Raw genomic sequence first — 25,455 nt, 5'->3', positions numbered from 1 at the left:
ACAGGCAGCGGTGCATATTGTATAGTTTAGACCCTGGCAAACGGTGCTTCATTGATCATTTAGCAAGAGAGCTGCATAATACTGTGTATCACGTTAAAAAAAAATACTGTTACACACTGTAAATCAACTATTATGCTGCTGTAAAACAGCACTGAACGTGTTCTGCCTCTTCATCTAAATAAAGTGATTTTAAAAAGTGCAAAGAATTTACATTTTTTTATTTCTGCTCGAAAAGTCTGGGGTATGATTTGAAGATGAAAGCAAAAACGGAAGTGACACTGTAAAAATAATATCCTGAGAGAAACACTGGGAAGCGGCTTTAAAGTAGGTCAGTGCAAAATGTGTAACTTGAAACAATCAGTGAATTGGGTCACTGTAGAAGGAAAATCTCATTGTCAGACGTCTTCCCTCTGCAAGCACTCACACATAATGAGCCCTGCACAGTCACCAAGTCATTTACTGTCACTCACAACATGCACCAGTCTTGGGTAATATTGAGTTAACTGGCTTTTTTTCTTTTGAATTTTATTTTTGGCATGTGCTGCTTATTGAGCGGAGTTTGTTTTCCCCCACAGCGCAACTGATTTACGCAGATGTGAATCATCCTCAGGTTTGGACCAAAGCATCACATTCTACAGGACACCGTCTCGGACCAACTGATCGCTGGTCACATGATGGCACAATCCGTGGAAGTCACCGTGGTTCCACAAGTGGCTGAGACAATGTGTCAACAAACACGCTGAAGATGAGAAAGTCCTGTTGAGGCTGCAGTTCGTGTCTTTACATCTAAATCAGCAGCCTGTTTCACCGACATGTTTGGTTGCATCACAGATACACGAAGGTTCATCTACACGACCGCCGTCCGAACCAACCCCAATACTCTCACAGAAACTGGTATTTTATATTCCTGTGGCCAATCAGTAAACACTGCCGTTTTCCTTCTACTCTTTGTTGTCTTTTGTGTCTTTGGCATGTTGTAGTCGTATAGATAATATCCTTCTTTAATTTCGTAGGTGGAAAAAAAGTTTAGATGCTTTCTGCTGACAAATAACAGAAAACAAACCCAGGCTTCCCATCTGTTAGCAAGAATATCTTCACAAAGTAAATTTGCATTCAAAAATTAAACTAGGTGAGTTGAGAAAAAAAACAAATGAGTTTCCAACAAATTCTCTGCTCAGCATTAGAAAGTACTAGGATTACAGTAATACCACGACCAGGGAAGTAAATTGTTTTCAGATCTGACAGCTTTATTTACAGTCATTTATTTGAATTCATATAATCCGCAACAAGAACTGTCCTAAGCCACCATAAATGCAATTACATCCTTATGAATGCAGTCACACACACACACACACACACACACACACACTTTTTCACTCATCCATTATCTGTTTTCCCTCAGGACGCTGGTCGCTCCATAATCACATCCAGTCATCTCACCCACACACTTTTCACACATCTCCAGCTTTGCTGTATCACACAGGACCGTCTTGCCCAAGCATCCCGCCCTGCACTGGGGGGTTGGGGGTGGGTGAGGGGGGGGGTGGGGTGGCGTACAGAGCCAAAGCTGAAATAGCACCACAGGCTCAGAATAGACAACAATCTCACATCTCACTCGGAGGAGTGAACTCAATCATGCATCACTCACAACAAGAGGCTGGCTAAATAGAGACAGAAACATAACAGCCTTTACAAGCCTTAAATGTAAACATTTTCTCGGACCAAAATAATCATTGGTGTCAGACATAAGCTTTAAAAAGGTGTCACGGGTACAGTTGTCATCTCACATTAATTGCACTCATCCTCTGCTGCTACAAAATAGCCATAGCTGCTCTGATGATGTCCAGTATTCCTGCAGCTCACCGAATCCTATCAACATGGTAAAAAGCTCGGGGACCATGTGGTGCACTGTGATTCTGCTCAGCAGGGAGAAATACTGGCACATTACCTGAAGAAATACTTTCACATTTTATCCACCACTAAATTGATTGAATTGTTGTCAGGAAAATGTTCAAATACTATTGAATTTATTATCTGGAGCTCAGTGAGAAGAAGAATAAGCTTTAGCCTTGACCGTTCCATTAAGATGCAACACGTGTGTGGGTGTGGTCCAAGAGGGGAGGACAAAGCCTCGTCTTTCTAACTGAGAGGTGATGGCAGCCATCCTCAGCTGTGACTCACCTTCCTCAATAGCTCTGATGGAGAGCTATTAAGCTCCCAGTGCTCCATCACATATGCTGAAGACAGATTCTTCTGTCTCGCTACAATGGCTGAAAATCACACAGCTTAAAGACTCTTCTATCTCTCAAGTTAACAAAAGGTCAAAGGCGACGGCAAATCCTCCGGCGTTCAGCCTCCAGGGGAAGCCGCTCAGCCAAGAGCATCATGGGATATCTGCAGGATCCATTTATGGCACCAACAGAAAAAAAATTATCTTGACCAAAGTCTCAAAAAATAAATCGTCTCTTTAAAAACCATCAACCAGGCACAACCAGAAATTTGGAATGTTCTTGTGCAGCGTCCATTTTCTATTTTTATACCATTTATCCCACAGAGAGGGGCTGGAGCCAATCCCAGCTGACACTGGGCGAGAGGCGGGGTTCACCCTACAGGGCCATCAGGAGCAATTAGGGGTTCAGTATCTTGCTCAAGGATAGTGAGAATCGAACCAGCGACCCTTTTTTTTTATTTCAAGTGAAATAATGACACCGATTTATTGTAGGACAGAGGCAAAGATGCATGTTTTATTTTGAACCTATCTTTTTCTTTCCTGCATCTAGTCTCAAGAAGAACAATGATAATGTTAATGGTGTAAATTTAGCATTAGGGACTTTGTCTTTGTTATTCAAAAATGTTGGTATCTAAATTCACCTCCAACCGTCAACCACACTGTTTTCTCCTAAGAGCTTCTGTTTGCTGCAAGCTATATATAACACTTATTTTTCTTCTTGGTTTGTGTCTTAACTGCAGATAAAAATAAATAAAAATAAAAAATAAAACACTGGCTGACCGATGCTAATCAAGGACAAACAAGTCATGGAATCCAATAATAATTTAAAAAGTATACACCATAATGACAGGAATCCGTTTTGGGGATCCAAAATAACAATGCATAAGAAACAAGTGATATATTTTTAGTTGACTGCTCATCGGCCCCAAAATCCAACATCCAACAGAAGGTGGTGGTTTGTTTGCATGCAATGAAATGAGGCTATTAGGGGAAGAACATTCAGTCTGAGAACCAAACGCATTTATTATCAAAGCATCTAAGAGCAGAATGTTGTGTTAGAAAACCAGATCTGAGAGCGTTTCAGTAGGTCAACAACCCAAAGTACTCAGCCAAGAGCTCTGAAGAATGATAGAAAAGGAAAAGATGGGAACTGAGCAGCAGTGAATGCTGACCTAAATCTCATTGAAGACCAGTAGTGCCTGTACAAGACGCACTACAGCAAACTTAAAATAGCTTGAACATAAACTATAACATCGGAATAGAGTCCCAACCTGTGAGCAGACGGAAGAATAAAGCTTCTAAATGGCCTTAAGGAACTTTCAGAGAAGCAGTTTCTCATCACATGCCTCACCATGCCTCCATCATTTTACCAGTGGTTTTAGTTTCTTCGGTTTAGGGGATATTTTTGGATTATTTTAGTTGTTTTATTTTGTGGTCAATGCATCTTCACCATCTGCCTTCTACAGCTTTTTGGTCCTGCCTTCATACCGTGACAAACCTTATTCTGTAACCTTGGACATTTTCCCAAAATATTCCAAGCATTCAAAATTGATTCATTACATTTTTTTCTGATGATAATTTGAATTATGTACTTGAATTTCAAGGGTGTAAAAAAAAATTCTGATTGGAACAGGGTTTTTGAAAATCACCCCCCCCCCCCCAAGAAAAATTTCAAATTAGTTGCATGGCATATTTATTTTCCTCTAACTATGCTGCCATTCGCAAACAATTCAGCCGCTTGTGCATCACAGCAAAGACATTCACATAGCACTCTGCTCCACATGGAGGCCATAGGTTCTATCCCCAAACATGTTTACTGGTCACAGTATTTTATAGCACTGAGACTGAGAGAGAAAGTGATCTTATTTAGTGTTGGGAGATTAGCCATTTCCAGTGCCCTTTACCAGTAAACTTGACTTTGTCTTCCCATGACTCCTCTGCTCTTGTAAGTCAGCCAGACAGCACAGATCAAAGGCCTGTTTCAGCCTCTTGGAAACCAAAGCCAGCATGACCGTGAGCCATCATTAACACTGGCGCTGAGTGCTGCCCTTCCTTCTTTGGACTTAACATCACTTGTGCTCAGTCGTTGCGCGCGAAAGCCTCGCCCGGACTTGTTTGTATACAAGGAGAGTCTCTCGCACATGCTTAAGATACGAGTTCAGTTCGAGAATTAGTAGGGGACAAGACAGAGACAGTTAATTCTCAACTGACAGACCTTGTTATAGCTGTGTGAAGACACTGACAGCTAAACAGCGCTCCTGTCAGGCCTGGAGGGGATTGTGGGGTGTAGGGTGAGGGATAAATACTAGCATCTCTATAGTATCACGGTGATAAAAACAAAAGACAAGCCTGTTAAGGATCAAACTTAACACCGCTGTGACTTACGAAGCTTAAAGGAACACTTTGATTTCTTGACGCACATAGAAGCTCTTGACATTGACACATTCAAATTCGTTTTAGCTCGTCAGCAGCCAGCGATATTGATTTTATGAAAGCATTTGTCATAACCCTTCCACCAGTGAATAGAGGGGGCAAAGAACCTTCATAGCAATGAAAGGATAGTGAATTGCTATGAAATTCATATGATTCTGTATTTCCAGCTGTTTAAAGTGGACGACATCAAGTCTGTTCAGGAAATAATTCAGGTCAGAAGATGTGTTTTCATGTCCCTGTATGTCCACAGCTCAAAACAGATGCACCGCCATACAGTCTTTGCAGCAAAAACAGAGAAATCTACTCTGATTCATATTTAATACCTCTGGGCTTCAGTGCTTTAGTTTTATCCCATGTCAACTGTCTTGCCATAGTACCCACACACACACACACACACACACACACGCACACACACAAACTTGTGATCATACAGCTGTCTACTCGCCATCTGGAGGGTTGAAAGGAAAAGCACAAAATACATCTTAGGTCATGAAAGATGTGAGCTGCAATTGCTGTGTGATGGCGCTGGAGAAGATGGTGTAAGACATGCCAGAGAAGCTGGAGGAGCTTCGGTCCTGCAAGTGTGCGAGTGTCTGGACCCCTCCACCACTTCATCTCAGTAATAAGACTGTAAATAAAGGAAATAGGAGCCGGATCAGTGGAGCCCAAAGAAAATCTTAAGGTTAATGATTGTTGCTGTGAAAATGTAAAGCGTGAATGAGGTGTGTGTGTGTGTGTGTGTGTGTGAGAGAGAGAGAGAGAGAGAGCGAGAGAAGGAGAGAGGGAGGGGACGAAGAGAGAGAGAGACCTGGGGCTATCTAACTTCCGCCTTACAATAAATAAGTTGAACGAAATTCGAATGAGTTGTAATACAGTCGAATAGATTTGAATACCCCCAACACACACCCCCCCCAACACACACACACAGATATCCAGTGCATCCCGTCACATGTATGAAGATTACAGAGACTTACGATAGCCTTATGCTAGCCTTATGCTAGTGAGCTAGTTATCATCTACTAGATACAACTTTGTGGTTTTCTTGGGAGGATGAGCCCACGTCCATATGTTTGTAATCACATATCGTCTTGAAAAGGGTTTAAGCAAGTTAATAATGATACCACTAACAATAAGTAACAGTATGACTAAGACTGGGTTAATTTTAACTATGTCTGAGTCATTATAATTTCTTAAAGTAATTTCAACCTTTTTTCTGGGATGGGTGAACACAGGAGATTATCCATCCATCCATCCATCCATTTTCTTCCTCTTATCCTGATAAGGGTCGCGGGGGGGCTGGAGCCTATCCCAGCAGCCTTTGGGCGAGAGGCAGGGTTCACCCTGGACAGGTCACCAGTCCATCACAGGACCAACACATAGAGACAGACAACCATTCACACTCACAGTCACACCTACGGTCAATTTAGAGTATCAATCAGCCTCGTCCTCTCTTGATGTCTTTGGACTGTGGGAGGAAGCTGGAGTACCAGAGAGAACCCACACAGGAACAGGGAGAACATGGAGACTCCACACAGAAAGATCCTCTGATGGAGCCAGGACTTGAACCTGGAACCTTCTTGCTGCGAGGCGACAGAGCTGACCACTGCACCACTGTGCCACCCACAGGAGACTAAGGAGAAGTTAAACAGCTTTGTGATTAATGGAGTGATTGGGCTACAATGCAGGCTCATTTAAGATATTTAAGGTAAGTACATGCTGGGTTATTTAAGTGAGGGCTTAGGCATAATGACAGATGTTGACAATGACATTTATAGGCTTAGCAATGGTGAAGATAAGCGGTTTATATCAACATGGCATATCTGCCCCATATAGTTACATTGTGGAATCATCTGGCGTTGGTAGCAAACATGGCGCTCATGATTTGAGTTGGCCGAATTCTCTCTATGTTCAGCTCTGCTGATTGGAGTTTAAGTGCGCCCTCTGTTGTAGGGCAAGGGAACTATAACATGTTATTAAAGTTCTAAGACAAACTTTTCTCCCATCCTTTGAAGGAATATTCAGACTTATAATAAAAAAAATGACTGCGCGTCATGATAAAAACCCCACCACTGACTGGAAGTCACTGTTATGTCATTTCTGCGATCCTCATGTTGTAGGACTTGGGATACTGTGCAATCTGGTGCTATAAACAGACTGACCCAACACATTACTTGTTCGGATTTTTATATACAGTATATAATATGTTTTTCAGAAAACACACAAAAACCTGCATACAAAACATAAAGAGTTGATTCGAGGAAAAAAAAACTGTCCAAAAATGACGTTTATTTTCAGAAGGTGATGATAATGAAGTTGACAGTATATTTAGATCGTTTCCTCACCATCCAACTATAAACACAGGAGCTGAGCCAGTGAACAGGAACTACAATTTAAAATATATCTAAAGCTTAAGGACGAGTTGCAAAATCTGTCTGTAAGAAGACATGTTTTGTTTTTTTTTAGCAGATATCTTCCAAGCAAGCATGATTGCACATTCAGAGCAGTTTAGTTGCAGTAACACTTGATATTTATTCAGTTTGTGAAATTACCTCGAGAAAACATGAGCACAAGCTGGCTGAACACAACGTCCTTCTACTTCAACTAGATTGTCTTACATAGATATCGTCATACTGTCTCTTATTTTGCTAATGATGATGGAAGTATCGCTGTCAAGGGTGTGCTTTAACATCATTGTTGTCCCTTCAGTGATGCTAATGGAATATTGGTTCACCTTCTCTTGTAATATTTCAGCCAAAATTTCTTTCAATGCTTCATTAACTATACATGCATTCTTGTCTGGCTTTGGTGAAGTAACTTTTTTCACTTTTCAGCTTTGCCTCCGCATTTATTTTGAAAGATCATTATTCCTGTTTCCATCCATTTATTTTCTACCACTTATCCTGTTAAGGGTCGCGGGGGGCTGGAGCCTATCCCAGCAGCCTTCAGGTGAGAGGCAGGGTTCACCCTGGACAGGTCACCAGTCCATCACAGGACCAACACATAGAGACAGACAACCATTCACACTCACAGTCACACCTACGGTCAATTTAGAGTATCAATCAGCCTCGTCCTCTCTTGATGTCTTTGGACTGTGGGAGGAAGCTGGAGTACCAGAGAGAACCCACACAGGAACAGGGAGAACATGCAGACTCTACACAGAAAGATCCCGTCCTGGAGTCAGGGCTTGAACCTGGAACCTTCTTGCTGTGAGGCGACAGTGCTGACCACTGCACCACCGTGCTTGCCTATTCCTCATTCCTGTCATTTAAAGTGTTGCATCACATAAACCTCCACTGGAAACAAAATAAAGTGAAAAGTCACTCTGTCCGGAGGTTCTTACTCTCTAGCCATCTCTGGTTTGCATTTGCTAAGGAATTCACTTCTCTCTTCATTAATTATTGTGCAATAAAAAGCCCAAGATATATCTCTGCCTGTCTTTGTTTTCTGACACCTCGTCATTTATTTTTTTCCACATTCGTTGTACCTCTAACTCTCGCCAACAGCTGATTTTCCCTCAGAGCTACAATCAGGCTGTGAGAGCAGGCATTGTTGGACACATCATCACACGTACTGCATGTCAAGAGAGATTCTTCTCCTTTTGTATTTTTAACCATTTGTGTCATTCCAGCTCTTTATATGCTGTGAATATTGCATCGTGTGTATTTTTAGATATATTTATGTGTCGACCCTATGAGCCAATAGCGACGACATTTCGTTTGATATGCGCACCGCTGGTGTGTTTGTTGAATGACAATAAAGCAAGTCTAAGCCAAAGAGAGGAGCACAAAAATGGGTTGATCTAACTTCTGGTGCAGGGGCTTTGTCTGTAAGATGATTATGTCCTGCTTCGCAAAGCTGAGCTCACTTCTCAGCCACTGTTTTTCATTCGGCTAATTAGCTTCAATAAGGGTTTTGATGCAGGATATATTTGCACTAGAAGTCTTCCAACCTGGAGATATATGGTGCCAAAGAGCAAGAGGAACTAGAGCGCTGATAAGCCTGGGCTTTGGATCTCCCTGGGGCTTTTCCACACTGTGTGAGATGCTTTCATATCTGTCCCAGATTCATAAAAGCACCTATCAGAGGCTTGAACCACGGTTCTCAAAATTCAAACGTGTATGCAAATACAGGCATCCAGACATTTAGCAAAGGAATTTAATCAAAGTAACACATGCAACGCCTGCACTCAGGAAGCAAACTGAGTGATTCTACATCCCCACTGCTCAGGAGCCATGCGTTAACAACAGGAGCCCGGTCTACTGTCTTAATTAAACCGATTACCAGCACAAACTCCCAATTACAACCAGATTCATCAGCTACCAGATCAATCTTCACCTCGCTGAGGAGTTGGGATGAGATGTCACTCTCAAGAAAAGGACAATCTATTCATGCTTTAATTGGCTCTGTCCTGCATTCTGTCGATGTGACCTTTGATCCCAGCTGACAGTCACGCCTCACTCTTCCAGACTCCTCGTTTTTATCCCCCTCGAGCTCCTTGAGAGACAAAAGCTATATTCACAGACATTTCTCATACACCTCCATATATTCTTCCATTCAAGTCTAGTTAGAGATTATTATCTGTCAGTAATCTGATTTTTTTAGCACACTCTTTCAAAAGTTTTGCAACTCAAGGAGTTAGTGAGCCTTAACAAAACCCTGCGGGAGTAAAAGCAAGCAAAACATTCAGTTAATTCTCAGTGGAAGACACAGCATTTGAAGATAGTTCTGACAACATGGTGTTTAAGTCTGTCCAGCTGAGACCGTTCAGTCTCGTGTCGACAGTAACAGTAAAGTGTCTGTCTTGGCCTGAGCCTGATCCGTTGCCTACAAAGTCACCTCCAGTACAGTGGTCTTACTTTCAAAATAAAACAAATAATTTATCAATATTAATATGATTAATATTACTGTTATGTTAATTCACCTCTCCCCTGCTCCCCCACCCTATACCTTGTGTATTTTCAGATTCTGAGTAATTCATGCGTACATTACTACAACGTATACTTGTAGGCTCGTTTCTTTGAGCTGACCAACTCCTTGGTAGGCACCTCTAACGTACGGTACAATGTTGCAAAAACCTGCATTGTTAGCATACCTTACATTGGTACCGTAAGGGTTCTGGAAAATTTTTCGTTTGGGTTAAAATAAAGAAGTCTTGTCGTAAACGTGGTTTTGTTGCAGAAAAACAGCTGGAAACTTCTCAACATCTCAGCCCTGGAGCTACTATGTAGGTTGTATAGGAACAACTGTGATACATCAGCCAGACTGAAAAGACTGGGAAATGGTGATTGGCTGTGAGACACACACACACACACACACACACACACACACACACACACACAGTGTTGGAATGACTGCTGGGTACCTCGACGGTGCAGCTGGAACATGTTGGTGAGTATAAAGCATTAAACAACAGAGGGCTATGTGTGAGCTTTTTTGCACCTCTGCTCTCCTTTCCTCATGCTACTTGTGCCTCTCCTCTCTTTATTCCCCCCCCCCCCCCAGGAACCAAACCACTGACTGACAGACCCTGAGGGGGTGTAAACACCACGTTAAAACAAAACAACAGGTTGGACTTTGTGCTAAATTGTCAAAATGTTTCACTGGTTTGGTATTTCGGACTCAACTGAAGCTCCCCTGTAAAACAAACATGCTGGAAATGACAGATCAAGCACAGCAAGAGATGTGGATATAACTGCGTGATTCCAGAACTGCATTTGCACACACAAACATCACACACACACACACACACACACACACACACACACACACACACACACACACACACACACACACACACACACACACACACACATACCGAGAGAGTTGAAAACCACCTAAATCCACTAGGTGTAGGTTGTGGAGGATAATGTAATGTGATGTCTTCAACTGAGGATAAGAGGAATCAACGGGTTTACTTCAGGCACACATCGACTCTTTCTGGGTCTTCCTCCAGGCATGCTGGTCTTCCTCTTTCCAAGGGTCTAAACTGATCATTGCCCTCCAATACTAGTGATCTTTCACACCTTTGGCACGCCCTCATCAATACGAGCAAACCGGCATCCTTAGCTTGATGCAAGTATGCTCTATGTAGCCAAAGTGATTCCTAGCCCAACTTCTCGAGCAACTTACCTTCACCACACAGAACCATGAGAACCTTCTCTTTTTTTACACCATTTTCTTTGCTGAAAACTTTAACAATCCCTCAGCACCGTTGGAGCGTCACATGACTTCCTGCATTGGCACCAAACCAAACTTCAAAGCAGACAACATTTTGAATGAGACACAGTTTTTAACTTCCTGCCACCAAATGGGGGGTAGTGGGAATCATCATAGAAGGATTCCCGCTACCCCCCACCCCCACCCTCCACCCATTCATTTCCCACCCACTTATCTGTGTTTGTCATTGGACCAGCTAATAATATGTTGTCAAAAGCTAGGGAGTGTGAATCCTTCAATAAGGGGTATTAACCCAGAGGGGAACAGCGATCATCGGGGTTGCAGGTCCCATCATGCTTGTGCACAAAAGAGGAAGAATAGCAAAGACGAGCCAGCATCTCCACAAAGGATGTAAAAGGGTACGACACCTCGAAATGTTAGTAGAAGTCTTTGAGTTGTGACTGATGGAGTGGTAATTAACTCTGCTAGTAGCGCCTGGTACAGTGGCCTACTATTAAACCTTGATTATGGCAGTTGACAGGAGTCAGTGGCGCTTGTGCGCGATCAAAAGCAGAAGCTTGGTTTAGGTAGGTTACATATCATCGCCTTCTTAAAATATTCCTTTCCAGTCCTTTTTCAAGTTTTTCAGAAACACAAAAAAACTGGAGACAAATACCATAAGGAGTTGATTTAAGCAAAAAAAATGTCAAAAAATCCAAACATTTTCTTCCTCTTATCCTGTTAAGGGTCACAGGGGGGCTGGAGTCTATCCCAGCAGCCTTCAGGTGAGAGGCGGGGTTCACCCTGGACAGGTCGCCAGTCCATCACAGGACCAACACATAGAGACAGACAACCATTCACACTCACAGTCACACCTACAGTCAATTTAGAGAATCAATCAGCCTCGTCCTCTCTTGATGTCTTTGGACTGTGGGAGGAAGCTGGAGTACCAGAGAGAACCACACAGGAACAGGGAGAACATGGAGACTCCACACAGAAAGATCCTCTGCTGGAGCTGGGGTTCAAACCTGGAACCTTCTTGCTGTGAGGTGACAGTGCTGACCACTGCACCACCGTGCCGCCATTGTCAAAAAAATGATTTTGTCAATTATTTTAAGTAAGTGATGATAGATATAAACTGTATCCTGTAACTGTAATAATATCTATGATTTTTTTAAGCTTTTCTAGGATAAACTCTCAGCCTTTCTCTTGCTCTCTCTCTCTGTATCTCTCTCTCTCTCTCTCTCTCTCTCTCTCACCCACACAGATACACACAAAGCAGCAGTGAGGCAGGAGGGGAAGCATCGACCCTCCTCTTTCGATTACTGATTTCTTCTTCCCAAACTCCTCTCTCTAGTAGCATGACTATATTCCTGCACACACACACACACGCGCACGCACGCACGCACGCACGCACACACATACACACACACACACACACTCACTCAAAGAGAAACCATTAGGAGCTTTGTCAGAATAGGACCCATCATGTAGCTGAATGGTGCTTAACTGTGCATCACCATAGCATGTAATCCCAATCACCTCACAAACGATGGGAGAAAAAATATTCAATCCCAAAGCTGATTCTCCACCTTCTCCCACCCATTTCCTACACAACACTGTTCTCCATTCATACGATCAGTTGAAACACTCATTTCTTGCTGTGGGTTTTTTTTTTGTTGTTTTTTTTTTTTTTTTACTCAGAGCTGAGATGTGGCAGCAAGCTTCTGTGAACATCAGAGAAGCCATCAATAATGCACACACAGCTTGTTATAGCTCAAACTCACTCTGCTTGGATGGCTCATCAACCTAAAACCCAGCATCAAAGACCAGTGTGTGTGTGTGTGTGTGTGTGTGTGTGTGTGTGTGTGTGTGTGTGTGTGTGTGTGTGTGTGTGTGTGTGTGTGTAAGGGTGCTGAAAGCCTTGACTTTTAGACCTTTCCTAATGGGAAAGGAGTGACGGTTAATTCTCACAGAGGAAGGCGCTGCTGGGAGGTATGCTTGGCAGATTTATTTATTTTTTGTTCTAAAATACTTTCTCAACAGTCAATATTTTTCTTCTTCTTCTTCTTCTTCTTCTTCCTCAGAAAATTTAAAAACAAAAAACAAACCTAAGGTTAAGAAAGAGGCCAGGGACAAAACCCTGTGTGAATGTGCTGTAAACCTTTGAGTGGTTAACAAACCAGTACTTTAAAGAATGTAGGAGGTCGGCTGGTGCTGAGAGCAGCCAGTGCGGTGGTAGCCTACAGAATGTTTCAATGTTCAAGAGCCTTGAGCACAAATATGCATCCTTGCAATACCTTCAACCTCAAGAATCTCATCATTTATTTGCTCTGCTTCATAAAACCCTATAGATATTTTTCCCCTTTGAAATCTAACATCGCCTGAATGCAGGAATTAATTAAAACTCTTCAGATGTGTGGCTTTTTTTTAAATTTAGATTATTTTTAATCAATTAAACAACAGTCAATATCTGCAAATGATGAGTGTGTTTTTCCAGACCCATGGTGGAGAGGTTTCTCTGATAACTTCATTTGCTGGCGTCCCCACCCCAATTCTGCAGCTCTGTCCCCCCCCCCCCCCCCCCCCCAAACCTGCTCAAACAAATTAGCTTTAAGTTTGTTTTTTGTTTTGTTTTGTTTTTGTTTTTGTTTTAACCTTGAGACTACCTCGATCACACTCTTACACAATCACACACAATCCGAGCAGAACCACATGGGTGGGTCGCCGTCCCAACTTTTCAGCGCTCCTCTTCCTCTGCGGACGCTGCAACTCACCTGCAGGAGACGGTGATTTCCACTTTGGTGGCGGGGATGTTGCCGGTGATCGGGTCGAAGTCGTACACCGATGACATGTCCTCCAGCTTGTCCATAACGTCTCTCTCCATCATCTCCATCGCTAGAGCGCGGGGTGGCTCCGGTCTGATTCGAGAAGCGCACAACCTGGCCCCGATGGAGCGCGTCGGGTCTCCGGTGACTCCAGAGACCAGATCAGAGACCAAATGGCCTCCGGTCCTACCGGGTGAGGCAGCCACTTCACAAATGTTCACGCTTTATTTGGGGGGCACAAAGTTGGAGGACACCCGCAGAGGCAGATTCGCATAGGTTATCTGTCCATGCACCGTGAGTTGAAAATAGGAGAGTGAGATCTGTGTTGCGCCTTGAAGGATCGGCTGTAGATCACATGGAGAGGTTGACTGCTCCCTCTCATGCGCTTTGTCTTCAGTCTGAGCGCAGAGCGGAGCGTGTGAGGAGAAAACACTTGATACACTCAAACCCACCCGTCCTCCTCCCACACGGAATTACTCTCAAGTGCGAGCAGCCCTGCTGATGCCCGGGTGCTGCTGCTGCCTGCCAGCCAGAGAGAGAGAGAGAGAGAGAGAGAGAGAGAGAGAGAGAGAGAGAGAGAGAGAGAGAGCACCAGTAACTGAATCACGCACAGAAGCATTTTGATTTTTAAGACTTCATTCGAGGTGTGGCAGGAAAAATGTGATGAGAGATTCTCGTGAGATCTGTCGTGGTGCTGACGTGTAAAGAAAACAGTAAACGCAAAGTTTACACTTTCTCCTGATCATTAAAGGTTCTTATTGGTGGATTTTACCTGCTCAAATGCAACTAAATTGGACTGACCTCAAAATATCTTCAGGGGGCCTCGTCGCTGTTGTTGAGGAACATCCATCCATCCATCCATCCATCCATTTCTTTTGCTTCTCCTGTCAAGGGGGGGGGGGGGGCGCTGGAGTCTATCCCAGCAGCATTCGGGCAAGAGGTGGGGTTCACCCTGGACAGGTCACCAGTCCATCACAGGACCAACACATAGAGACAGACAACCATTCACACTCACAGTCACACCTACGGTCAATTTAGAGTATCAATCAGCCTCGTCCTCTCTTGATGTCTTTGGACTGTGGGAGGAAGCTGGAGTACCAGAGAGAACCCACGCAGGAACAGGGAGAACATGGAGACTCCACACAGAAAGATCCTGTGCTGGAACCAAAGAAAGGGAAGAAGAAGAAGAAGAAGAAGAAGAAGAAGAAGGAGGAGGAGGAGGAGAAGAAGAAGAATTCAGCACCAGAGTCATGGACAGCTCCCAAAGCAAAACTGAGCTCAGTAATGGCGAGAAGCTGAGCAACAACCAACCAGCATTATCTGGAATTTCCCGGGGCTGATGTGTCCATGACATCTCAATACACGCAGTCACCAATTAAAATGGGTTCATGCTGGTTTGTTTGAAATCAATATCAATTACATGGAGGGAATTACATATTTAATAGCCACAATCCATCACTAGCCTGCAAACCTGTAAACTACCCTGTTATAAATGTGCTAAACTGGTGCAACTGCTTGCCAAGAAAGTGATGGGTTTGTCATATTTGGATAAATAAAGCTCCTCTCACACATGTGAAATGCCTGCAGTCATGAATAATCACATAAACAGCTGTTTTACACAGATTATTGGTAGTGGGACACACACACACACACACACACACACACACACACACACACACTTGACCAAATAGAGATCTCTCTTCTTTTTTTTGCTTCACTGCATAAGCGGCTAGAAGCACCTGTCTGCCTCTCCCTGTTTTCCTTTCTCACACACACACACGCACACACACACACACACACACACACACACACACACTGTGAGACACATGCAGCGTTAAACCATTTTACCTCCTTTCATAAATGGGTGCAGGACACAGCTCTTTCCTGCATAGAGCACCTAGCGTCTGGATTCTGGAAATCAATTTACGCCAGCACAGGATGCTTCTGCCCACACAGCCCTCCAGCTCAGTAGAAACACACACACACACACACACACACAAATAAGCACATATGTACACATAAAAACAATTTATTTTCTCATATGCCACTAAACAACCCATAAACGGGGATAGAGAGGCACACACACACACACACACACATACACACACACACACACACACACACACACACATTCCTCAGTTTGATTCATGTATTTTAAGAGTTTGCTACATGGTGTGTGAGAACATTATTGCAGATGTTCCAAGAAGTGGGTTGGCAGGGCCTGAGGACATGAAGGAGGAACGTGATGAAGATGACCTTCACTGAAACAGATACTTTTCTGTCAGTGTAGCCTGTGGGATCAGAACGCAAACACACATTTTAGGCAGATTTATACACACATTTCCACATAATGGGATTGTAAATTTGAGCAGTTTTGAACACCTCTCCAACAAAAATAAAAGCATTGTTTTTATGACAATACGTGCAACACTGCCAGCAGATTCCACCACATTTATCAGGATGTGTGCTCCTAAATGTAGCGAAGGTTGGGAAAAGATTTTGTGTTTTAAGGATGTCCTCACAGCATGATGATGTCTTTTCTATGAAACAAATTGATTGGTGCATCTTTCTTTAACGTCTGGAAGCCAGATGTGTGATCAATAGCAACAATCTACAAAACACAGGATTTCTCCTTTAAATACTATCGCTGTCCAAACAGGACGGAGCAGGAGGTGGTCAAAGCTTTGTGCCGTCTGTGACATTAATAACACCGTAGGGGATTCAAACGTCCCTCTTCCTCTGTCTCTGTCCTATTCTCTCAGCTTCCTGTAGTTTCCTAAGCACTAATTACTGTGTTTATGCGTACTTGCGTCATCCTGCCCAAAAATATCGCCTTTCTGAGGGCAATTATGGGAAAACAGACTAATGGCCTGTCAAGCATGTGATGATTCCAACAAAACAAAACAAAAAAGAAAGAAAAAAAAAGTGATTTATTTTTCAGCATCCTGGAAAATGAGGAGCTTTGGTCCCTGTCTCAATCTTATTCTTTATGTATCATTGGAGAAAAAAAAAATAGCAAAAGCCAGTAATTAATTCCAATCCAGGGAACGAGCTGGAAGAGGACGCAAAGGTGGGTTTTCGAGTGAAGGATTTATACACACAAAAAAGAGAAACATTAATTCACAACACATAAACAATTAATTTTTGGTCACAGGGGATAATATAAAACACTAAATCACCTCAGGGAGTTAAAATTTTACATTTTAAAGTAAATATGCAATGTAACCAACCAATTAATCGTCTCCATCCTGCCAGGAAGGACAATTAGAACAACAGGCGTTAATTAACTTAAGATTATACTGAATATACAGTTGTGAGCACTAAAAACAGTTTCAGCAAATACTAAATAAAACCTTCAGTGTGTCGTATAAAATGTAGAATTGCAAAAGAACTCTTCCTTTCAACATCTGTGGTGGAGCTGTGTCCCAGATGTCTGACCTCAGACCAGCTCCTTGGCTGATCCCCCCTGTCGTTGGCGAATCTGTTGGTATTTTTGGCCACACACTTGTAAAAGGCTATCGTCAACTTTAATTTGACATTAGCAGATTACCCAGTGGACCAGTGGGTGATAGTCAGGCCCTCTGCTACGACTGTCCTGTCCTTCATGACTCATTTCAGTGTGATAAAACACAGTAAATAAAATTGACCAAAAAAAACCCCATAATTTTTTCTTGGTTTAAATGCTGAATTTGTCTGATTCCATTTCCAGATGATCCAGAAATGTTGGTCCGACACCACTCAAGTAACTCAAATATTTCAATTTAAAGTAACATGCCAACTTTTTAGGGAAAAACGCTTGTTGTGCATAATTTTTAGTGTGAGACAAGCAGACAGTTCCCTTCTGCCCTCCACACCCCAACGCACAGCTGGGTAGCTTAGCAGCGTAGCAGTGGGACAGTCAAAAAAGTTCTCTCAATAGTCATCAAATGCAACTTAATCCCAAACATCCGGTACACTGGTATAATAATATTAAATAATATTCTTCTGAAAATTACAAGATGTTACACTGAATTACTTTCCATTATTCCTTTATTTATCCAAATATTCTTAAAAAGCAGGGTAGCGTTAAGTCCCAACTGCTTCCTTGTATCTTTAGTATCTTTACACTCCATAAAAACTAAAGCTTCACACTCATGTGGAGTGATAGAGGGACGTTCTCCAAGGTGGAAATGTCCATCCATCCATCCATTTTCCACTTCTTATCTTGTTAAGGAGGGGGGGGGGGGGGCTGGAGCCTATCCCAGCAGCCTTCGGGCGAGAGGCGGGGTTCACCCTGGACAGGTCAGCAGTCCATCAAGTTTTTCAGAAACACAAAAAAACTGGAGACAAAATATCATATGGAGTTGATTTAAGCAAAAAAAAAAAAAAAGGTCAAAAAATCCATCCATTTTCTACTTCTTATCCTGTTAAGGGTCGTGGGGGGGCTGGAGCCTATCCCAGCAGCCTTCAGGTGAGAGGCAGGGTTCACCCTGGACAGGTCACCAGTCCATCACAGGACCAACACATAGAGACAGACAACCATTCACACTCACAGTCACACCTACGGTCAATTTAGAGTATCAATCAGCCTCGTCCTCTCTTGATGTCTTTGGACTGTGGGAGGAAGCTGGAGTACCAGAAAGAACCCACACAGGAACAGGGAGAACATGGAGACTCCACACAGAAAGATCCTGTGATGGAGCCGGGACTCGAACCAGGAACCTTCTTGTTGTGAGGCGACAGAGCTGACCACTGTACCACCGTGCTGCCAGGTGGAAATGTAGGAACACATAAGCTGAACGAGGTAGGCAGATGAACTGAAGGATGAGCCAATGTAGCAATGACGATGTCATCGTGTCACTATTGTTGCACTATTCTGCATCAGTTCTTGTTGACAGACCTTCAAAATTTAAAATCAGTCTGAAGTATGAAGGCTGTGTGACTTCCCGTTAGCTGCAGCTTGTCAGCAAACACCAATGACTTCAGGTTTATGACTGAACCGGGTTTAATCTGACTGTGGAGGCTCTGTGTGTCTCTCAGCCTGCTGTAGAAGGAAGTTGGCACCTCACTTGTACCGTGCAGAGAAAGTTGGGGCGGGGGGTGGGGGGGAATGGTTTGGAAGAACCCCTCCTTCAAAGAGGCACATGTTCCCTCCCAGAGTGTAATCCTGCTCTGTGGTCCAATTGTTTTAATCCAGAATCAATCCTCTCCTGAGGTGACAACATCATAACTAAACCTTTTTGTTTTTAATGATTATGAGGCCAACAAACAGATGGCTTGGCTGTTTCCTTGCAGTATTTATGGAGGTCGTCGTCCCGGTGGCTGATTGACTGGTGAACTCCCTCAGGCTGCAGCCGTGGGGAGTCAAGGAAGTGGATTTTGGAATGGAGCAATAAAATAAGACATAAAAACATTTATGTTTAAAACGTTAACGAGCCAGATCTTCTGAAACTACCAAGAAACATCTTAAAATTGCTTTTAATCAGATCAGTTGTTTCAAATCCAAAAGTCATGAGGGAAGTTTTAAAATGAATTCACTGATTAGTGTGTCTGGAAAGATGCTAAATAATTGCTTCCCCTCTCTCTCTCTCTCTCTCTCTCTCTCTCTCTCTCTCTCTCACACACACACACAAACACTGACACATACACAAACACTGACACACACACACTCACACACACATTATGTGACCATAACAATGTCAGCACACACACACACACACATACACACACACACACACAGATCGCAAAGGATTTGAAGTGCATTGAGGAAGTAAATAATTTGCTGATCTGCCGACCAGATATGCGGTATGAAGCAGAATGACAAGAAGACAAAGACACACTGACACACACACACACACACACACACACACACACACACACACACACACACATTCAGTAGGCTCAGCTCGATGTTTCAGTGCTGAAGCAAAGTAAAGCTCAAAGTTCGTGTAGGAGGTTCCTGCTCAAGGTCACCGCTCTGGGTCAAGGCACAATCACTATACAATTTCTTGTTGACACAAAAACCCCTTTTATGGTGATAATATTTCTATCAACATGAAACAGAGCAAATAGAACTGCTTAGACATACTAGTATTAGTTATATCGTGCTCATGGAAACAATTCTTTTTTCAGCGTCTCTGCACCAACACAAGATTCAGACCCGAGCAATATTTTTTCAGGTTGTGTGTCTGACTGATGAAGTATCTCCAGAAGGGAGAAGAGAATCCATCTCCTCAAATCTGGCACAAATTTTAAATGGTACTTGAGGAGGTCAAAGGTCACTGTGACGAGCACTCATCATAGAGGCATACGCCCGCACTGTTGTATTTCTAGTTTCCTCTTTTTGGAAATTTGTGTTTTATTTTTGAGGGGGGTTTTTTTTGGCACCATGGTTGTCAGCAAAAACAACCATGAACACATTGGTGTGTTACGTACTGATAAGAACCTATAAAGCCTTGATGAATGCTGAATTTAATCATCAAATTTTACCAAGATGAAGAAAAAAACGAAGGTCAACACATAAATAGAGTGTGAGAGTACAGAGAAGTTTACGGAGACTTTAATTCACAATAATATAGGCAAAAAAACCAACAACAAAAGGACGGGGGGGCGTGAGTACTACGAGCATTGCATAATTGTACCATGTCGCTGCGAACTAGCAGTCCTCCCCACTGACGCTGCTGTCTTCAGATGTTCATGCGGTATTTGTCATTCACCACATGCACGAGGAGCTGTGTACAGGAAGCGCTTTCTCATTTTATGATTCAATGAACCAAATAAACACAGAGTCCCAATAAATGTACACAAGAAACAAGGGCACTATGAAGGTAGTGAAAGTGGATGTAGACGTCTAATAAGAGTAGAATGAAAGCAGTAGAAATGTTCAATTCGCTACACGGAAATTCTCCGTATGAAAGCTTGTGATGTTTGACGACCGTATATATCATGATATTTAATTCACACAACTAACTCGTGCCACTTTGATATGTTATTAATGTTTCATCAAGTAGGCTACACAGTAAACCACTTTCCATTTGAAAGCTGCCTACGGTGAATGTTTTATTTAACAATGATGCATTCTGGGTGTTGAAGTGTGCTGATAAGGAACACGTTTGGTAGATAATGATTGACAGGGATGATGGATCAAAGGTCCAGGTGTGTTTTCCTGTCTGATCCACCTTCGCTCTTCAGAAGAATCTCAATCTGTACTGGTGAGGGTGTCTCTATCAAAATAACCTCGACTGGAGCTTTAAACCACTTTCCAATATGTTTGTGTTCTGTCCTCAGCATCATGGTGGAACTGGCTTTCTACCCAGCAGTGGCGCTGATCTACTTTTTCGGGGTGATGAACGCTTCGAAGGAGGACCAGGTGGAGCTGGACGACCGAGCATCCATGAATGTTTTCTGTCTGTTTGTGTTGGTCCAGCCGCTGTGCCTGGTGCTGGGAGGATACACCGGCATGGCCGCCTACCTCCTCACAGCTCTGGTCTCCTACAACTTCCTACCCTGGAGGGGGAAGAAAGAGTCAACAAAAGAATCAGAGAAGAAGAGCAAGTGAGGAAGTAGAGACACGGTACGCCAGTAAAGACAAGAGCTTGTTTTTTTCCATTTTCATTTTGCATTCGGAGGTTTTGTTTCATTTGCAGTTATGACAAGTATTTTCTCCAGAGACTTTCACTCATCTCCTGCACAGAAAATTACTCATTTTATGACTCCTGATACAGCAGCAGAGTGGATCTTATCACCATTAGCTGTCCCGGGGGTGCGCGCTCTCCCGAGTCTGCACAGGTTTCTTCAGGTTCTCCGCGTTCCAACATCATAAGAGACTCATATGTAAGCTGCACGTGGCTGCGACTATTAGTTTCCCAAACCTTTTTATTGTGGACCTACTTTTTTTAAATTTTTTTTTTTATAAATAACAAAGCATTGTGACCCAGTTCATAATAAGACTTATCTATAAATCATTCAAATGTGTGTTTTTCGCACCGTGTTTACCGCCGTAGCCAAATACTCAGCTTGTTCACCGATTTCAATGAGATTTACATTCGGTAAGCCACAGCATCATTTTAACGAGAGTGATTTTTATGAGTGGTAAAAACAGGAGACCAATTAAAAACTTTTTTTAGGAGTTTGCATGTTGGCAAGTGCAGCTATCAGTCATTGGGTCAATTCCTCAACCGCTGTCGTGCGAATCTCCTGGTCAGAGGCCAGGAAACCCGAGACTCGTAGACGTCCCGCAGATGTGAACCTTTACGACTATGGAAGAAATTCCGCTGTTATTCAGTGGCTGAGATAAAATCGCCTCAACCCTGTTCCAGCAGGTTCAATCCAAAAGATGAATCTTCATCTTTCTGCACATCTGAACAATGAAAATAAAAACTTTCTTTTTCGTCAGAAGTTTATCATTCTGTAGTTTCCATAGAAATGAACCGTGAGTTTCTATCCTCAGTGAAGCTGACAGCATCACAATATGTCATCCTTCTTTCAGTGTCATGATTATTTCACAAAACATTCCCGTACAAAATGTACAGAATCTATGGGATCGTTGAATATTAAAAAAAAAAAACGCTTTACGCATCCATAAACACTGTCTGCTAAAACATCTCTCTAAAAAAATAAAGAAGAAACGATTACTAACAGCATCGTGTTTGTTCTAATTGTTTGTGAATGTGTGTGTGTCCCTTTGATGTAGCTAAGCCTGGCAGCATGGGGTTGTGTGTCTTTGGTGTGTAAACCTAAACTCAAAGGGAGAGTGTATAATGGGATTAGACCAGGCTATTTGGTTGATAATCAGGGGTCTTTCTTCAATTGATGCTCAGATGCGCGCTGTCGTGGAAACAGTGGGAATGTTTCGGAAAAAGGTTCACATCTTCCTCGTGCTATCAAACATGAAATATTATTTCATGTGTTTCAACCTCTCAGATTCTCCTCCTTATTTCCATTGTCACATTTGCATATATATATATATATATATATACATATATATATATATATATAAATATATATATATATAAATATATATATATACTGTATATTCCTAGATTTAATCAAGGTTAGCTCACAGAAAAAAGCTTCTGCTATTAAAGTTGTATTTCAGCTGCTTCTTTATCCTCTTTCAAGGTCTTTTTTTCTTTCTCCATGTTAGCTCCTTGTTTTCTATAAGCAGCAAATGCGCAGCCCTTTCTCATTTTACCTCACTTATTGTCACATCACTGATGCGGGCATCTGCATCATTCATTATTTACAATATAATAAATATTCTGAGCCTGCAGCCATACTCCTCATTTATTGCTCCTCCAACAGTATTCTTCGTTTTCACTGCGGAATTCTCTTGAAATACTTCCTCTTCTCCACATTTGTTTCCAAGATGTTGCTAATTATCATTCTTCCGGGAAAAAGATTTCTTTACATCATTGTGTTGTTCCTATTTTCATGGAAAACAGCTAATAAATAGAATTCAGTGTATTCAGCATTCAGTTTTTGTGGGTTATTGGCCATCGCATTGTCGTGATTGTATAAATCCAAGGAAACGAATTGTTTTACTTCACTTCGTTCACCAGAACAGCATTTTTGGTTTATATTTCAGCCACTTGGGGGCAGCAGAAACAAGCCGAGAACATAACACGGACATATCATCGTCTTTTAAGCTGGAATGTGAAAGTGTTTGCAGACATTTGCATCCAGTGAGAAATATTAGAATTCACGTCAAGTTGTGTCTCTGATGTTCAGATGTAAATCTCATATTTACAATCTTTTTTAGGTTTTCGTTTGTTTTTGTTCTTTTTGCTTTTTTTTTTTTTTTTGCTTTTTTTTGTCACATTAACTCCTGATAAGAAATATTCAGCTTTGTGGCTGCAAACTGCTGCACTTTATCCACCAGTCACTTTCGTAGCATTCCACCCATTAAGTGCTGATTAGACTGACGGACTTAACTTAACCCAAACATTAAAGTTACACGCACTAACAAGCTGAAAGATGATAAAATGCTCCATAGTTGTGTGGGTTTGTCACTATTAGAGTTGATATAGAACATAGCAGTCGAGTGCATTTGTAGTTTTCTGTTTATCTGCTCTGCCTCACATGATGGTCTGCTCTTGCAAGATACTGACTGTTGGCGAGCGCCCAGCACCTTTTCATGTAATTTGTTAACCTCCAAGTCAACCCTGGTTTCTACATCAGCAGCGTGATCCACACTTTTCTTGGCTTGCTTGCCGTTTGCGGAAGCTGGTTTAGACGCTGTATTAGCCTCCAGACAATGTCAGTGTAGCTGGTTTGTCTCCTGACTGCTGGAGCTGAAGTGAAGTCCCCTCTTCAGGCTGTTTCGCTCATGAAGTTTTGCTTCCGCGAGTGATCGAGCCGTGGTTCACAAATCTTAACCTCCTGCTGATTGGGAAGCTGCACCTTTGCTCTCAGGCACGTCCGAGCCTGGCGTGGGCTCCGCGGTGGGGGGCCCTCTTCAAATTCCCAGCCTCCACTCCTTGGCACACTTGTCTCTACTCTTCAATGATGCTGGCGGTGTTGGCAGATTCCTCCCGTCCTTCAGTGAAGAGATGGCATTTTTTTGCTGTAAACCTTTTCCATCTGGTTGATAATGTCACTCCCATTACCTCCAGCCAGCTGAGGCCATAACATCGACGGTATTAGGAAGATGCTGGCATATTTCACTGGATAAGTCCAAAATCTGTGGAATCCGTTGGAAGGTCTGAATGTGAGCGGTGGATGAGCAGCAAACGTTTTCCTCTGATATCAGCTTTATTTTAATGTTCAAACCAGATTTAAGAAATTCTCTCAGGCTTCTTGGCTGAATTTCAATCGGATATTTTTAAGTTACAAGCAGACTGATGGAAGAGGACAGATGAGCCAGTAAGAGGAGTGTAATAAAACAGACCAAGACATTCAAATGAAATTCTGGGAGTTTATTACACGGCGAGAGCAGATAGAGCGCGTGCAGCGGGGACGTGACAGGGATTGTGTACGGATGTTTGTTTGTTGACTGGCATCTTCAAATGGCTTCTGCTTCCTCTGAGGCGTTAATGGCCGTCATACATCACAGTGCTTGAGTCTCCTGTTGCGGCTGGGACAAACGCAGCCCAACATAAGTTAATGATCAGAGTTTGCAAAGGGAATGAAGATGTATGGGTTTCTGGTTCCGCGCTGCTGAAGTAGACAGAAATGCCTCGGGATGAAAAACATCCCCCCTGTGCGCATCTCATCTGTTACCGCTGGTGTGCCTCTTTATACCCGATGATCAATACTTCAGCCCCTTCAGTAAGTGAAACGATTTTCAAATTCCTTTGCTGCCGTCGTCAGACAGATTGCACAACGCTCCAAAACGTCTTTGTCCCCCCCAAAAGAGAGAATTTTAAAATTATTTGTTCATATTCATACTTTACAATGGTTGATGAGGGACTTGCTGTGCTTCAGCTGGAGCTCAAAACCTTGAGCACAATCCTGTTGGACTATCTGAGAGTTCTGAAGCGTCTTCTCACAGGTATATATATATAAAAAAAAAAACATTTACCAAACACGCTGGGATAGGCTCCAGCCCCCCCCCCCCCCCCCGCAACCCTTAATAGAAAGGAATAAGCGGAAGACGACGACGATTTACCAAACAAAATTCTTCATATCATAATCACTGCAATTCTTCATGTAATTAATATTTGATGATCGATGGCTATCAAAGTGACATGTTGATCTATCAGTGAGTCCAAAAGTCCATTTTTCAGATAGCTTCGTCACATTTTCCACCCTATATCAAGCATTACATCCAAATTTTGGCAATTTTTTCACGAATATTTTGTAATAATTTGAGTAAACCAGAAGTTGTTT

At 42.6% G+C, this 25,455-nt stretch overlaps 1 protein-coding gene across 2 annotated transcripts in view; it reads right to left on the bottom strand.

The window, feature by feature from the left end:
* The window catches only part of cpne5b (copine Vb), a 125,902-nt gene extending 111,777 nt beyond the window's left edge, over nucleotides 1-14,125 (bottom strand). For both annotated transcript variants that reach the window (XM_086198904.1, XM_086198906.1), the window contains exon 1: nucleotides 13,597-14,125. In XM_086198904.1, coding sequence (XP_086055030.1) covers nucleotides 13,597-13,715 — 119 coding nt within the window. In that variant the 5' untranslated portion in view covers nucleotides 13,716-14,125. The remainder of the gene's footprint in view (nucleotides 1-13,596) is intronic.
* Between the last annotated feature and the right edge of the window lie 11,330 nt (nucleotides 14,126-25,455).

The sequence above is a fragment of the Aulostomus chinensis genome, chromosome 3 (assembly GCF_037954235.1).
Source record: "Aulostomus chinensis isolate RoL2024-O1b breed Wild chromosome 3, RoL_Achi_v1.0, whole genome shotgun sequence".
Classification (NCBI taxonomy): domain Eukaryota; kingdom Metazoa; phylum Chordata; class Actinopteri; order Syngnathiformes; family Aulostomidae; genus Aulostomus; species Aulostomus chinensis.
The sequence above is the reverse complement of the archived record's forward strand: the minus strand, read 5'-3'. Positions and strand labels throughout refer to the sequence as shown.